A 15,898-nucleotide genomic window follows, 5' to 3' on the forward strand; every position below is an offset into this window, starting at 1 on the left:
TTAGTCTATTTAGGGAAGCGAGCATGTCCTCGTAGAACAGCAGAGTTTACATTGTGTTTTGCTTTTCCAGTACGTTCTATCTCATTCTTTACTAGACTCCTTTTTAAGCTCTCATTTTTGGCATTGCTATCTGAATTTATTATCTCCTTCTGTGACATGTAAATTTTTTCAGACACATTCTAAAACTAGTTGGGTGATTTTTTTTTTTTTTTTCCTTTTTCTTCCATCCGAGGAAAGCAGATGTTTCAGAAGTCAGGATCTCCCAGGCCCCATGGTCCGTGCACGGCCCCGGGATAACTTGACCTCGTTGGTCCCTCTTCTGTCCTTTCATTGACCTGTGAGGCTTTGAGGGGCTTCTGATCTGTTCCCTTTGCAGCCAAAACTACTGGAGCTGGTTTTGATGTGATTTTGTTTTTAAGATGAATTTCCTGATGACATTATCGATGAAGGATTACTGTAGGGAACCTAGTGAACCCAGCACTCCTAGTCTCCTCACTCCCATCACCACCATTACTGCTGTTATGTCGCTCGCATAGATTTCTTTCTTTTTTTTTTTAAGATTTTATTTATTTATTTGACAGAGGGAGAGACAGCCATCGAGAGAGTGAACACAAGCAGGGGGAGTGGGAGAGGAAGAAGCAGGCTCCTAGCGGAGGAGCCTGATGTGGGGCTCAATCCCAGGACGCCGGGATCATGCCCTGAGCCGAAGGCAGACGCTTAACGACTGAGCCACCCAGGCGCCCCTAAGATTTCTAAGCAGCTTATGTGGATTCATTTATTAATTGAAATTATAGGGGCTCCTGGGTGGCTCAGTTAAGCATCCGAACCTTGACTTTGGCTCAGGTCATGATCTCAGGGTCGTGAGATGGAGCCCCCATCCAGCTCTGTGCTCAGCGGGAGTCTGCTTGGGATTCTCCCTCTCCCTCTGACCCTCCCCTTGCTCGTTCCCTCTCTCTCTCTCTTAAATCTTTAAAAAGAAAAGACATTACTGAACACACCCACGTTCACTGCTTTTGTAAAGTTAGGAGACTGGGTGCAGGGGGGCACCTGACAGAAAGCAGACTGTGGGAAACTGTAGGGCAAATGACCTATTTTGTTTAAAAAACAAACGACGAGGGAGGAAGAGACACGGGAGCCTAGAGAATGAAGGCGTCTCTAGAGGCTTCTCAGTCACCGTGTGAACCTTACTTGGATTCCAGTGCAAACGAACAAATGTATTTGTAAGTGGTCTTGGATCTTTTAGAGAGACAGCTGGAAGGTTTTACAGAGAAAATAGGAAGTTTGGGATTTGCTGACTCAAGATGCCCTGGGGGATGTGGGGGGAGTTGGTGCTCGTTCTGGCAGAGCCAATGGCTGCGTCGGCACCAGGCTCCGTGTGCTGCTCCACGCTCTGGCTCGTCTGTTGGCGGCTTTTCACAATAGCACGTTGATCATTTACACAGGTCTCGTTCCAGAATCAACCAGGATAAGTTTCTGAAATTGACCGTACGTCGTCTATACGGACAACCCTGTTCCGTTGCGTCTGTTCAGTACAGACAACGAGGCAGATGTGTGTTACCTCATCGGCTGAAAACACTGGAAGCCCACCCAGCGTGGTGACGGGCTCCCGTCGTGACAGTCAGGATGTCCCTGCCGTTCTGAAAACCAGAAGTCGGCGTTTGCACTTGCCGTGCGTGCCTCCGACGGGGGGCGCCAGAACGTCGTGGGGCAGGTGGGCGCTGACCGTGTGCTCTGCTTCCCAAGGACCTGGAAGAGCAACTGGACGAGGAGGAAGGTGCTCGCCAGAAGCTCCAGCTGGAAAAGGTGACGGCAGAGGCTAAAATCAAGAAGATGGAAGAGGAGATCCTGCTTCTTGAGGACCAGAATTCCAAATTTATCAAAGTAAGAGTGTTTCCATTACAAAGTGGATGCACTCGCTGGAAGGGGCGTCCGGCGGGAAATTCTCAAGAATGGGGGTTCGTTTCCTTTTCTCTCGAAAGACAGAGAATGTTTAATTATTTAAATCCACCAGACAGCCTTGTAATCTTCCAGATGTTGGACGTGCGCATCTCGCACGCACCGATCCCTGCTCAGTGACCGGGCCCCGTCCTCGCAGGCCCAGCTTCCCCCGGCATCAGCCGTAGGACTCCCCCTCCGTGGAGCTGTGGGACCTGCTGGGGGGCTGGGGGGTGGCGAGCACCCGTTTTCTGAGCAAGACCAGGCCCCCAGTGTGGTTTGGAAGGCCTTCTCCGAAGCAGTCGCTTCTTTCTCTTCAGGAAAAGAAACTCATGGAAGACCGCATCGCAGAGTGCTCCTCTCAGCTGGCTGAGGAGGAAGAAAAGGCCAAAAACTTGGCCAAGATCAGGAATAAGCAGGAAGTGATGATCTCGGATTTAGAAGGTTAGTGTTTGGGGTCGGAGGAATGTAGGCCGGGGACCTGTGGGTGTTCACGTGTGACGGACAGCAGAGTGGGCCATGGCAGAAGGCGCACACGCCAGGTAATCCGTTTGGATTCAGTTACGACAGCAGGCCTGTTGGAGCTAGCATTTCCTGCCTCGTCTCCCAGCATTCGTGATGGGCTGGCGCCAATTTGATTGTATTTAAGTTAGCTCCCAGGGTGAGACGCGCTCCCCGGAGCCGACCCGGCCAAGTGCTGAGTCGGAGCGGCTGCTGGACTGCATGTGCGTTGAATCTGAGAGCAGCCTGAGTGTGCGTAGTTCTCCTGCCACGAAGCCTGGCAGCGACAGGAGCGACTGCTGAGGGCGGCCACGTCGCATGGTGACGGCAAAGGGAATGTTTACAAAATGAAGCCTAGCTTTGTGCAAAAGAAACAGAGAGGGTGGGACTCAGGGAGAGCACGGAAGCCCCTGTTGGGTCGGGCAGCCAGACCCTGGTGTCTACACTGCAGGAGGAGGAGCGCGGCCCTCGATGCCCGGGTGCTGTGTGAGGGTCTGCGTGGTGCCCGCGGGGCCCCAACCGTGCTTTCTCAATGCGTTCCTTTCCTGGTGGGGAGAAAGGGGTCGTTTAAGAACCTACTCAGGGTTTTGTTGTCTTGTTGTTTAGTACAGACGGGAGAGGATGCTAGTGAGAGGTCTTCATAAGCCAATTTTGCCGGTACGGGGTTCTTCCACTAGGGAAGGACCCAACACATATACCTGCTCTGATCAGCCTGTGATGCTCGGTCCCCTCCTCTGTGTGTGCTGGTCGTGCAGGAGAACACCAAGGCAGACGGCGCAATGTTAGGAGGACCTCCGTGGGGAGGGAAGGATCCCTGGCATGGTTAAGGAGTCCCTACAGAGCTGTGGTGGGGAGGGCGGGAATCACAGGACCCTCTGCCTACGCTCCATCCCCTCCCTCAGGGCCTGGGAGCTGCGGTCCTGTTTCTAGCCAGGGATTCCCGGGGAAGGGGCGTGGGGTGACGGGCAGTCACACACGCTGCCTTTGCCTCTGCTGAACCCTCTGCAAACGTGGGCCCAGCGATGGGTGCGGGGTGAGAGGGCCCGGGTCACTTCCGCTCCAGGCGTGTGGGCTCACTTCCCACAAAGACACATCCTTAGAACCACCACCCCCCCCAGTTTCTTTCTGAAGTTCCATCTTCCCATTGATTTCTCTCACCCTGATTTGATGTTAATGTGTGTCGGATGACTGGGCTGTTGGCACAGGGGTGTCAAGGTGGCGGCCTGCTTTTGAGTCAAACGGCCGATTTTCAACTTCAGTCGGTATTTATATTTTGAATTTGTTCGTCCTGTGCACTGTTCGTCGGTGTTGAAGAGGTTCTTGGTTCTTGCCTTACAGAACGCTTAAAGAAGGAAGAGAAGACGCGGCAGGAGCTGGAAAAGGCCAAGAGAAAACTGGACGGGGAGACCACCGACCTGCAGGACCAGATCGCCGAGCTCCAGGCGCAGATCGACGAGCTCAAGGTCCAGCTGGCCAAGAAGGAGGAGGAGCTGCAGGGCGCGCTGGCCAGGTCTGCCCCCGGCCCGTCACCCTGGGCCGTGCTCTCTGCCGAGCGTCTCGCATCTGGGGGGACAGAAACCCGGGCGGGGGGCATGTAGTCTCGTTGTGGGTGTGACGGAGGTGCCTGGAGAACCCAGGAGTCCTGATTTGTGTCAGCGCAGCAGGAAGCTCGCGTAAACCAGCCTGGGCCTTCGCACGGTAGAGTCCAGAGTCCATGTCACGAGGTCCCTGGAGATCCACCCCAGAAGAAATTATTTTACCATGCCAAACGTTTGGGTTTTTGTACAGTAGAGATAAATTTCATGGAGTGTTTTAGAGGTAGAGAGCAAATCCCTTTTCAGAGATGACCCCCACGCTTAGAGTGTGATTTGTTCTCCAGTTTTAAAGCATCCCGTTTTAGAATGGAAATCACGGATAGTGAATATATTTATAACCACTTGGCTATGTGGTCAGAGAACTTAAGAGTTCCATTTATGATTTATTATGATCGAGTACATCTCGTAACAAATTCTTTCCAGTTCTCTATCACAGTTAGGTCTTACTTTGGGCAGACTTTCTGCTTTTTCTCTTAGAGGTGAGAGCTTAGAATCCAGGAACATAGCTGTCCACATGGGCTGTCCTATCCCCCAGCGCTCCTTCCCTCACCCCAAATATCCCAGCTACTCCAGGCAGAAGCTCTGCCAGCACTGGGCCGAGGGAGGCGCTGCAAGAAGGAGAGGGGGAACCGGGCGTCAGGGTGGCGTGTCTCCGGCTCCCCTGCGTTCCAGGAACATCTTTGGATTCACCGTCGGCCGGACAGTTTGTGTCGGATGCCACCTTTGAGCCGTGTTCTTCTGACATTTCACTTGAGAGGAAATTTTCTTATATCCTCGTCGTGAAAATGACCCTGTCCTTCCTTTTAACGGAGAATTGGTGCCCTTGGGAGAGGGGGTGGGGCTCGATTCTGGGGGGGCTCTGCCGCTCTGGCTCTTGGCGGGGGTTCGCCCGGACACAGTCCCTCTGGATGTCTTCGCAGGGGGGACGACGAGGCGCTGCTCAAGAACAACGCTCTCAAGGTGGTGCGGGAGCTGCAGGCGCAAATCGCCGAGCTACAGGAAGACTTCGAGTCCGAGAAGGCATCGCGGAACAAGGCCGAAAAGCAGAAGAGGGACCTGAGTGAGGAGCTGGAGGCTCTGAAAACCGAGCTGGAGGACACCCTGGACACCACCGCGGCTCAGCAGGAGCTCCGGTGAGTGGCCGGAGGCAGGCGCGTCACCTTGCATCGGGCAGGAATGCTCCGGGCCTGCTGGCCTTCCCTGGGAGGTGGGGGGTTTCCTTTCTGTTGTCATTTTGGACATTTCTCTCCCTTCCAGAAATACTGGCAGGTGGAACGGGAACAAAAGAGCCATGGTCAGAAACAAATCCGCGTCCGGGGTGGGCGGTGAACCAGCAGACGGAGGTGTGCAGCGCGGGGTGGGATCCCACGGGGCAGGTGCACAGAGCTCGGAGCGGACTTGTATGCAGACCGAGAGGCCTAGAGAGAGGGGATTCCAGGGACGGGAGAGCCAGGCGTGCTCGGGCTGCTGCTGGCAGAGCCAGCAGGTGTAAACCGTGGTGGGCAGACCAATGAGAAGGGAGGTACGCGGTCACACTTGCAAAGACGGAAAGAAGGGTGAGGGCAGGTACCCAGACAGAAGTGCTCATTGGGCAGAGGCATGTGCTGTGTGACCAGTAAGCCGACCGCCAGGCACCGATGCGCGCGGCCAGAGAAGATTCCCGGACTGAAGCCTCCGCTCACCAGCCCCCCGGAGGTCACAGGAGAGCTAGAGCAGCAAGCAGGGGAGCAGGCCAGGCAGAGGGGCTCACGTGAGCCACTTACTGGGGATCCCCCATGTTGCTACGTGGCTCTCTTCTGACTGTCTGCTCCCTCCCCGAGGCTCCGGCTTCCACGGTCGGCTGCTGTATGTGGCTGGCTGCGTGCATGCATAGGCGGGCACGCACACACGTACACGCACCTGCAGCGGCTGCCAGGCTATCCTCGCTCTGAGGTGGCAGCTCAGGAAAGGCCTGGAATAAAACAGGGGCAGAAGGGGAATCCCTTATGAAGACAGGTGTGGGCAGAGAGGTAGGAGACGCCCCGGAGCCATCAGGAGGGAAATCCAGGGGTGCCATTCTCTGGAGACAAGGGTGAGCTCACCCGGGGTGTGGCCAGAGTGACGTCACGGGTCTGCCCAGGAGGCGGAGGTCAGGTTGTGGGCGCCAGGGGAGCGAACAGTGGTGAAGAAGCAGTATGCCAGGGACTCGGCCCGTGAACGCACCCGGCTGCAGCTGCACACGGAGGTCGCGTCCCTTGAGACAGCCGGGCCTCTGCTGGAGCCCGTCTGAGCCAAGGCAGGCCTTCCTCCCCTCCCCCGCCCAGCAGAGCAGCTCTGCTTCCAGCAACGTTGAGTCCTGGTCTTCTCTGTAAAATGTACGTGCTTTTCAAACCCTGGAAACCACTGAGCTAGACTTTGTTGAACTATCTGTTCTCAGCTGGACTTTCAGCCACAATAGAAAAAAAGGTCTGATCATTTCTTCCAAGAGTTCACTTTTGCCCAAAACAAAAAAACAACGTGCATATTTATTAAAACCACGGCTGCACAAGCACAGCGCTCACAGGTGCTGTTGTGTGAAGACTTCCGACGGCCCGCGGCTCCGCTGTGTTAGCGCCGTGCGCACCATTTTCCCTAAGGACCCCTGCCTCCCCGCCGGCTCTCCCCTGGGCGGGGGGTCCCAGGGCTCGTGGGAAAGTAACCGTCCACGGCACATCCGACACCTTCGGCGGACTCAGCACGTAACTCTGTGTAGGACTTGCCGTGAGAGCCGAGAGGCAGTTGGGCTGATCAGCCTGGAGGAGGGAAGGGGAAGGGCTCCTAGGACTCGTGGTTCCAAGTAGGAGTTGGGAGCGGAACTCTTCACCAGAGAGACGATGCTCTGACAGCAGGAGAGAGAGTTGCAGTCGCATCCACCAAAGTACTAATCATTCTCTGGAGCGAGCTAAAGTCACGAGATGGAGGGTGTCCATCTGTCTGGGCCGGCGCTCGCATCCAGTGTCCACCCCCCCCACCGATCCCTTCCTCTCAAGGAGACTGCGACAACGGGGCCTGACCCGCAAGCTTGTGGCTGAGCCCGGCTAAGCCAGAGAATCTTTGCTGATCCCTTCTGTCCAGCTGCCTGTGAGCCCAGAGCCAGCAGACACTGGGCCCCTCGGCACAGCGGACCTCAGCCCCCGGGGCCCCCATCCATTGGGAAAGGGAGGAAAATGTGTGCACAGGGTCCACCCCCACGTCGCTGTCCTGCTCCGACTCCTGATGTCCTACAGCTCCGAGCCGGCGTGGGTTTGCCTGGCTGGTTTCCGTCTTTACCAAGCTGTGTGCTCAGATGGACAGATCTGTGAAGTCTCTTCTTAGCAAAACCACCTCAGTCTTTCGGGTTAGCCTACGTGTGTTACGGCAAATTATAAAAGTACTGGAAAGCCGCTTAACACTCACGTGATCTTCAGTCCCCAGATTTAGGTTAGAGGAGACCTCCGTTCATCTCAGGACGTTCAGAGCTCAGGCTCTTGTCCCTCCAAACTCTGGAGACCTTCTAAGCCAGGAGTGCAGCCCCTCTGCCCGCCTCTGGCTTCCCGTCCCTCCTCCCAGCCTTCAGCTGTCTCCTGCTGGAGTTTTCGGAGGCTGTTCGTGAGCTGTGGCTACTTCCCAGGACGGTCAGAGTCCTGCCTTGATCCGGACGCAGCGTCCTGACTCCTGGGGCCTTTGCCACCCCTTAGCTTTTGAAACCTCTCTGGGATTCACCTTTTCCAGTTTCGCTGAGATGTGAGCTGGCTCTGTGGTGGGCGCTTTGGTATCTCGTGTTAAGTGATTCCCGGCCTGCCAGGCAACCAGGCTGCCCAGACCAGTCTGAAGGCCCGTAGAGACCTTACACTGTTTGATCGTCACATGGGGAACGGGAGGCACGCTTGTTCTGGAAGGATTCCCGATATCACAGTAACGGACGCGCAGCCTTCTGGAACATAACAGGCCAAATAATTCTCAAAGGAATTAACGTAATATATTTTCCGTGACCGTAACGACATCCCAAATGTACGGAGGGCTGTTACAGGCCAGGCCCTGTGCCGAGTGCTTCCCACGTGCGAGCCTCACAGCGGCCTCCGAGACCGGTGCTCCTGTGACTCTCGTGTGCGGATGAAGAACTTAAGGTCCCAGAATTGGCAAACATGAGAGCCGTAACTGAGCCCACGTCTGTCAACTCTGGGGAAAGCTGATAGCATATTTAAAACCAGAACAGCACCTTAAAAATGTACATTTGATTTAGTCAGTCAACTAATTCTGAGCTTCTTTCTCTAAAAATATGTTTGTCCAGCACCAAACGTGAACAGGAAGTGGCAGAGCTGAAGAAGGCTCTGGAGGAGGAGACGAGGAACCATGAAGCTCAGATCCAGGACATGCGACAGAGGCACGCCACGGCCCTGGAGGAGCTGTCGGAGCAGCTGGAGCAGGCCAAGCGGGTGAGTGAGGGACAGGCCGCCCTAGGTCTGACGTGTCCGTGTTCGCGGGCGACTCGCCCACAGCTCCGGGGGGCCCCCCTTCAGGAAGTGCGCTGCAAACCACCAAAAGCTGTATGCCCTTGGTTTTGTGTGTGTGTTAAGTGGGTGGGTCCGGCTGCCATCTCAAATCCCACGTTCTCCCAGGGTGTCCCTCCATCAGTGTCCCCTTCTGATGACTGAGCTCAGAAACCTCGAAGGGTCTGAAGTCTCTTTCGTGCTGCCAGCCAGTCCCCGAGTCCTGCTGGTTGTTCCCATGCCCCTTAGCCTCCCCCATCTGTCTTCATCCCTCCTCGTCCCTCCCCGCCCCGGTCTGTCTCAGGCCACTGTGTGCAGTGTCACTGTGCCTGTCCCCTCCCATCTCACCCTGGCTTCCCGTCCTGACCGTGCTTCATCTTGTCCACCCTCTGAGCCCTGAGCAGACAAGTCGTCTTCCTCGTTATTCCCCGTCCTCCTCCCCCGTGCATTCTGCTCTTGCTCCCCCACCCAGCCACGAGCCACCTTCTGATTCGTGCACTCACAAAGCAGCCCTGACGGGACGTTGATATCCATGTGCATCCGTCACCACACCGAGTATTCGACATGTGTTACCTTTGGCTTTTACTACAACTTTGTGGGGTGGATTCTGCCCCCGGGGTTTGGAGATTACCGAAGGGTCGCACAGCCAGTAAGCGGCAAGGGAGAGAGAAGCCAGGGAGTCTGGCCCCGGAGCCCCCACGGAACCCCCAACTGCACAGCCTCAAAGGCCCGTCCCCAGGCCTGGGTCCTCCCGGGGTGACCCCTGCAGCCGGCCAGCCTGCTGTGATCCCCTTGCACCAACATGTGTGCCCTCGTCTGATGCACCCGTGTTAGTCTCGCCCCAGCAACAAGACTCACAGCTCCTTATTAAAAATAATTCTCTTAATTAACAGAACGTGTCTTACACCAAGGGTAACGTGGATATCCCCCCCCCCATGTGTCACCCCCATGCTGCACTGACAAGGATAAAGTCCACGGTGCAGTGAGCCCCTATGTACCTGGGTCTCCTCCCCAAGGCAGCGTGTGCCGGGGTGCTCCGCTGTAGGGACTTCACCCTCCAAGGAGAACAGAGGTTCTCATCCAGACGCTGAAGGCAGACCACGTATCGGGCGCGATCCCACTGATAGAAAAGCAGTGCCTTGTATGGAGTGTTCTAAAAATAGCAGCACATCTCTTCCCTTGCCTCCTAGTTCAAAGCGAATCTGGAGAAGAACAAGCAGGGCCTGGAGACGGACAACAAGGAGCTGGCGTGCGAGGTGAAGGTGCTGCAGCAGGTCAAGGCCGAGTCCGAGCACAAGCGCAAGAAGCTCGACGCGCAGGTGCAGGAGCTCCACGCCAAGGTGTCGGAAGGAGACAGACTCCGCGTGGAGCTGGCCGAGAAAGCAAACAAGCTCCAGGTAAGCCCCGGGCAGCGTGGCACTGGGCCCTGGACGGGGCCCCTGCGGTGAGCACGCCCTTCCAGAATCCCTGGCTCGTTCAGTAACGCTTACGTGAAGAGTAGACGGCATGAGGGCACCAGGCCGCTCGGCCAGAGGAGCACGGGACTGTTGATCGCGGGGTCGTGAGTTCAAGCCCCACGCTGGGTGTAGAGAGAACTTAAAGAAATACCATTTTTAAAAACAGTAAAAATTAGGGGCACCTGAGAGGCTCAGAGGGTTAAACATCCAACTCTTGATTTCAGCTCAGGTCAGGATGGACTTGTATACAGCCAGGAAAAGCGCTCCAGCAGATGAAGATTTGTGGGTGGGGAGAGATGTACGTTCTGTATTGCTGCGCTGTCAGACACCCAGAACCGCCCCGCGGTTCAGTGACTCACTGCGCCCACTCCCAGGACGCAGCGCGGTCCTGCTCCCGGCCGTAGTTCTGACAGTGAAAGGATAAAGGGGAAAGGTGGGGGCCCCTGAGGACGCCGGGTGCGAGCTCCCAGCAGTCCTCTCGCAGGCAGGCCTTCCCAGCGCCCCGTTCCTCCAGGAGCGAGTTGCAACAGTCCGCGAGGAGTGCGGTCTCCCGGGGAAGCTCGTGGAGCCTGCCCAGCCGTTTGGTGGGGGGCTGCTTCTGTAGGACCCTCCGCCTGACACACGCCAGAGTTTCAGATCCCAGAAGGGAAGCAGGTGCTCAGCGTAACGCACCGTGTCTGCACAAGCCACCTCGGCACAGTGAGCCTTTCTATTTTAGGGAAAGGTGGGTGCTTTCTGGAAATCTAAGTTCCCGGATGCCTGCCACGAGCCAACTTAGCAAGCAGGCCCTTCTAAGGAGAGCAGTCTCCAGCCTCCTCTGTTAACTCTTTCCTGCACATGCGTCCTGCAGTAACGTGTGTGTTCTCAAAAGAGAAGGTGATAAACAGTATTAGTAACTGTCATCACGCGTTACCGTATGTGTGGCGGGGAGGTGAGCTGAGCCTACATCCGGCTCCCTGTGGGCGTTCTCCCTGTCCATCCTCACACCGCCCCCTGGGTGAGTCTGGGAGCCTCAAAGAAGCTGAGGCGCTTGCTGCCCTCTGGCGCCCCCTGGCGGCTCTCGGAGCCAGAGCTGAAGGCTGGAGGTCTCCGTCCAGAGCCCTTCACCATCACGCTGTTGCCAAGACCACGGAGCCGTGGGCTCTCCAGAAGCTGTTGCCAAAATGAGTAGACACAGAATGTCATTGGCTGGAGTCACGTGTATAAATGTGTCCTCTGTGCGCCTCCCCTTTGCTAATATGACCGGGGGACAAACCAGAGTGAAGGGGGCCCCACTGTCCCTGAGGAAAGATTACAAAAGGTCTTATACCATGGGGGTTGGGGGGGGGTTACCACATTAGTCATGAAATCTGACCATAGGAAATAGCTGAACATTCATGATAAATATACACCACCAGATTTTTTAAGCTCTTAAACTAAATACTAGGAGGTGAACTTCTTTGAATCTCTGTAATAAAGTTTTCAAGTTCTACGAGAATATGAACGTACTGCCCCTGCCCCAGCACAGGGTTAATGCGTCTTAGTGTGGAAAAGGACCAAAACACAACACCTGATCTCAGAGCCTCTCCAGGCAACACAGCAATTCCTGGGAGGATTGAGTGTTCTTTCTGTCCCTTCAGGATAAAACAAGATGGTAAACCGGAGTTAGGAGAACCCCACTGCGCGTGTGGGCTCCACCGTTCTCATCGACCCCATCCTTTCAGTAGAGACTCTGAAGTTGTCCCATGGCGGCTGGGGCTGTTGAGGGGCGGCAGACCCTCCGTGATGGGAGTCTTCCTTAATTGGGTTTGGCAGTTGCAGGATCACCCCCCGCCCCCGAGTACTGCTCTGTTTGTGTGCGTTTAAGAGTGGTGAGTCTGAATCTTGAACTCCTCGCAGAATGAACTGGACAATGTCTCAAGTCTTCTGGAAGAAGCAGAGAAGAAGGGTATTAAGTTTGCTAAGGACGCAGCTAGTCTCGAGTCTCAGCTACAGGACACACAGGTAATCGGGGGGGTGAGGGCCCCTGATGGCAGCTCTGCCATGTCTCGAATCTTCAAGCTGGTCCCAGGATGGCTTTCTGGTCATCTCTGACTTTATGCTGTGCTCTTATTTTGAACCGTCTTGCTCTGTGGCGGGCCTCGCTGCTCAGGAACTCTGAAGCTCGTGCCTGGACGCAGAGCCCTTGGTCCCTGTCGGCGGGCATGCGGGCAGCCTGGGATGCGGCTCAAGCAGCCGTCCTACCGTGCGCTCAAGCATCGCTGGCCGTTTGCACTGAGATTGTTTTGGCTGAAATTCCATGACCCTGACCTCACAAAGAGTCTCTACCGTAAAAGGATAGGTTGAAGCTTGTTAAATCTCGTATCGAAACCTTCCTTGGGAATGTCTTCAAGTCCAAGAGAAGTCAGGATGAGGACTCCAATGTGAAAATAGTGTAGTGCTTTTTTTCTTGGACTTCTACATCTTTGTATTAAATTTTCTAACTTTATGGGAACGTGCATTTCCTAGGTGCTGGGGATACAAACAAGGTCGGCGTAATTGGGGCTTTCACTGTGCAAGGCACATCGTGGTCAGCACAGAAAGCCCCCTGCATGCCTTTGAAAACTTTCAAGTCTGACAGGAAAGACACGTTTGCATTGACACTTTAGGAAAATGAGTCTGGCAGAAAGTATAAAGGACAGACCGTGGATGGGTGGCCTGATCCCTGCAGGGATCATGATGAGAAATGCCAAGTGCCTGAACTAAGCGGGGGCCAGGGGAGCAGAGAGGAAGGCCTGCCGAAGTGTGGAGATGCAGGAAGGGCGGCAGGCTGGGCCCCTGCGTGGACGGGGCTGCCATTCCTCGACGACCAGCGTAAAGCAGTATCTGTTAGGAGCGTTTGTAAAAGTATCGTGTGTGTTTCTGAGTCTTTTCCGCTGCTTAACGTCCCTGGGTATTGCTCACACGCCGAGGTGCCCTGCTGTGTGTGTAAGTGGTTTTGTTTTGGCGCCTGATGTAACCCAGCGTTGACCTGTCGTGCATGCAAACAGGAGCTTCTCCAGGAGGAGACTCGTCAGAAGCTGAACCTGAGCAGCCGCATCCGGCAGCTGGAGGAGGAGAAGAATGGTCTCCAGGAGCAGCAGGAGGAGGAGGAGGAGGCCAGGAAGAATCTGGAGAAACAAGTGCTGGCCCTGCAGTCCCAGGTGCGCGTGCCCCCCCGGAAGCCGCATCGGCCTGGATGGCCCTGCGGCGCTGCGTCGTCTCAGCCGCACTGGGGACAGTTAACTGGGTCGAACTAAACTGAGCCCGTGAAGTCAGGTTTTTCCCTTGACCCAGCCACATGCTGATGCTGCGTGGGCTCTTAGGGTACCGGAAGCGTTTAAAATAAAGCCCTAGGACCGTGTCCACTATTCAAACCAATCATCCCTTTGTGGATTATTGGCTGAGAAATTCAGTTTCAGTCTCAGGTTCATTTGCTCAAAATCACACAGTGTTGATCTCGAACTCACTTTCCTCTTTATTCCTCCCCTGTAAACATCAATGGGGTTGTTTGACGCGGATCTCTCTTCCTGTAAAACCTAGCTCACGGATACCAAGAAGAAGGTAGATGACGACTTAGGAACAATCGAGAGTCTGGAAGAAGCCAGAAAGAAGCTCCTGAAGGACGTGGAGGCGCTGGGCCAGCGCCTGGAGGAGAAGGCTCTGGCCTACGACAAGCTGGAGAAGACCAAGAACCGCCTGCAGCAGGAGCTCGATGACCTGACGGTGGACCTGGACCACCAGCGCCAGATCGCCTCCAACCTGGAGAAGAAGCAGAAGAAGTTTGACCAGGTGGGTCCTCCGCGTCCCTGTGTCCCAGGCTCAGGTCTGGCAACACATCCCGTCTCCTCCTGGCTTTGGTGGTTTTTGGGTTACAATAATCTCAGTTGAAAGCCGCATGTATCTATAAAAAGTTAGAAAAGGAGAAAAAAGAAAGAGAACGCCCCTCATGTCCCGGTGCTGTGCTTAGCAGCGAGTCAGACACACCGCGGGGAGACGTGGTTCTCCATCGTTCGTAGTAACCCGGTGCCTCCCGCCCCGTAGCTGTTAGCGGAAGAGAAGAACATCTCCGCCCGCTACGCGGAAGAGCGAGACCGCGCGGAAGCTGAGGCCAGAGAGAAGGAGACCAAAGCCCTGTCCCTGGCGCGGGCCCTGGAGGAGGCGCTGGAGGCCAAGGAGGAGTTTGAGAGACAGAACAAGCAGCTGCGGGCAGACATGGAAGACCTGATGAGCTCCAAGGATGACGTGGGGAAGAACGTGAGTAGCCCCGGGGACCATTCCGGGGCGGGGGGGGGGGGGGTGGGTGGGCAGGTGACTGCCCACAAGCGCCTGAGGGACCCGGGGAGGCCTCACCCAACCGCGAAGTGGTCCGGGGGGGGTGGGGGGTGACGTCTCCGGGGAGAAGCTGTCAGATTCTCTGCGGTTGTCGGTTCTCGTAGTTCTCATGGCAGCACTGACAGGTGGGGAGGCCTTGAGGCCTTCACGGGCCCTCCCCGCCCTCCCCTGCGTCCTGGCGGGGGACGCTGAAGAAGGGATGTCCTCGGCCCGAGTCGCAAGTAGTCACCAAACACAAGTACCGCGAGGGCTGCTCAGATGGGGGGCCGGAGGCACCTGCAGCTCTCCCTGACCCCAGCTTTCCTGGTTGAGACCCTTCGTTTTCTCAGAAGGCTTCAGACGCTCTGCGGAGTCATTCACGGTCTGGAGATTTCTACGATACGGTCCTTTCACCGCATACACAGTCCTCGAGAACTGTGATGATTTTTATGTGCCCCACGCCCCTCCCTTAGGTGCATGAGGTGTGGGGGATGGCGAAGCCAGGCCTGGGGCTCAGCTCTTCCCCCAGCCTCCGTTCTCAGCAGGAGAAGCCACTTTACCTCCTCTCCAGCCCACGTTCTGTCATCTGCCCGATGGACAGGACACGGCCCCCGTTTCATGAAGCTATGGCACATGCACTTTGAAAAGCTGAAGTCTCGTTTTCGTAGATGTGGGTGCTCTGGCCCCCTCACAAAGGAGGGAAGACCATCCTACCTTCCTGTTGGGTCTCCAGCAACCTGGTGCCCAGGGCCCCAGCGCCACAGGCAGGAGGCCACCCAGAGCAGAGACAGCCATGATTACACAGGGAAATGCAGAGCAAGAACGCCACAGTTGCGTTCGTTGTTTGGGGGTGTTTTTTTTAATCAAGTAAGCTCTCCGCCCAACATGGGGCTCGAAGCCACGACCCCGAGATCGAGAGTCAAACGCTCCCCCAGCTGTGCCAGCCAGGTGCCCTGTTGCTTTCTTGTTCGTAGCAGTCATTCGCTAGAATGATCAACAGTCACACATTCGTTCCACAGACATTTCTTTTGTGCCTAAGAAGCACCAGACGCTGCGCAGACACCAGGGCCTCCTCACGCCCTGCCTCCCGCTGCCCCTGTGAGCCCCAAAGGGGAAATACGGCGCCCGCTGCCTGAAGGGTGTCTCAGGGTGGATCGGAGGGGACGTGGGGTGGAGGCACTTGGCCCAGAGACCCTGGTAGATCTCTATGATGGGGATCTTTGTCCAGAGAAGGGTTAGGTCTCTGTTCTCCTGCACCCTGCTTCCCAGACCTAACACCTTAGTATTTAGAAGTTTCCACGTGCATCTTTGGCCCCGGCCATCTTCTCCACAGCAAGACGGGATGTCCTGGAGGACCTTTGACACACAGACGGCAGGCAGATGGCCAGTCAGCAGACCAGTTCCTCTGACACTGTGCTCGTTTCGTTGTTCTTTGGCTTGTAAAGCTCGCTCAGCTCAGGGGTATCGGAGACCAACTTAGTGATTAATGGAGCGTGTGTCAATCAAGAGCTCCGTTCTGTCCTCCAAACGGCACACTCCAAAATGAGGAGTGGCAGAGACCGCAGCAAGGGAGGTTAGGGTGTGTGTGACATGTGGGGGAAGCCGCCCAGGA

General features: G+C 55.8%; 1 protein-coding gene across 11 annotated transcripts in view; it reads left to right on the forward strand.

Moving 5' to 3' along the window:
- MYH10 (myosin heavy chain 10) overlaps nucleotides 1–15,898 on the forward strand; it is a 123,749-nt gene that overhangs the window by 94,318 nt on the left and 13,533 nt on the right. For all 11 annotated transcript variants that reach the window (XM_044391734.3, XM_057311324.1, XM_057311325.1 and 8 more), the window contains 10 exons: nucleotides 1,744–1,881; nucleotides 2,256–2,379; nucleotides 3,775–3,946; nucleotides 4,952–5,164; nucleotides 8,320–8,464; nucleotides 9,709–9,915; nucleotides 11,854–11,958; nucleotides 12,984–13,136; nucleotides 13,516–13,764; nucleotides 14,017–14,229. In XM_044391734.3, the coding sequence (XP_044247669.2) occupies nucleotides 1,744–1,881; nucleotides 2,256–2,379; nucleotides 3,775–3,946; nucleotides 4,952–5,164; nucleotides 8,320–8,464; nucleotides 9,709–9,915; nucleotides 11,854–11,958; nucleotides 12,984–13,136; nucleotides 13,516–13,764; nucleotides 14,017–14,229 (1,719 nt within the window). The remainder of the gene's footprint in view (nucleotides 1–1,743; nucleotides 1,882–2,255; nucleotides 2,380–3,774; nucleotides 3,947–4,951; nucleotides 5,165–8,319; nucleotides 8,465–9,708; nucleotides 9,916–11,853; nucleotides 11,959–12,983; nucleotides 13,137–13,515; nucleotides 13,765–14,016; nucleotides 14,230–15,898) is intronic.

This window comes from Ursus arctos, unplaced genomic scaffold, assembly GCF_023065955.2.
Source record: "Ursus arctos isolate Adak ecotype North America unplaced genomic scaffold, UrsArc2.0 scaffold_14, whole genome shotgun sequence".
In the NCBI taxonomy this organism is placed as follows: domain Eukaryota; kingdom Metazoa; phylum Chordata; class Mammalia; order Carnivora; family Ursidae; genus Ursus; species Ursus arctos.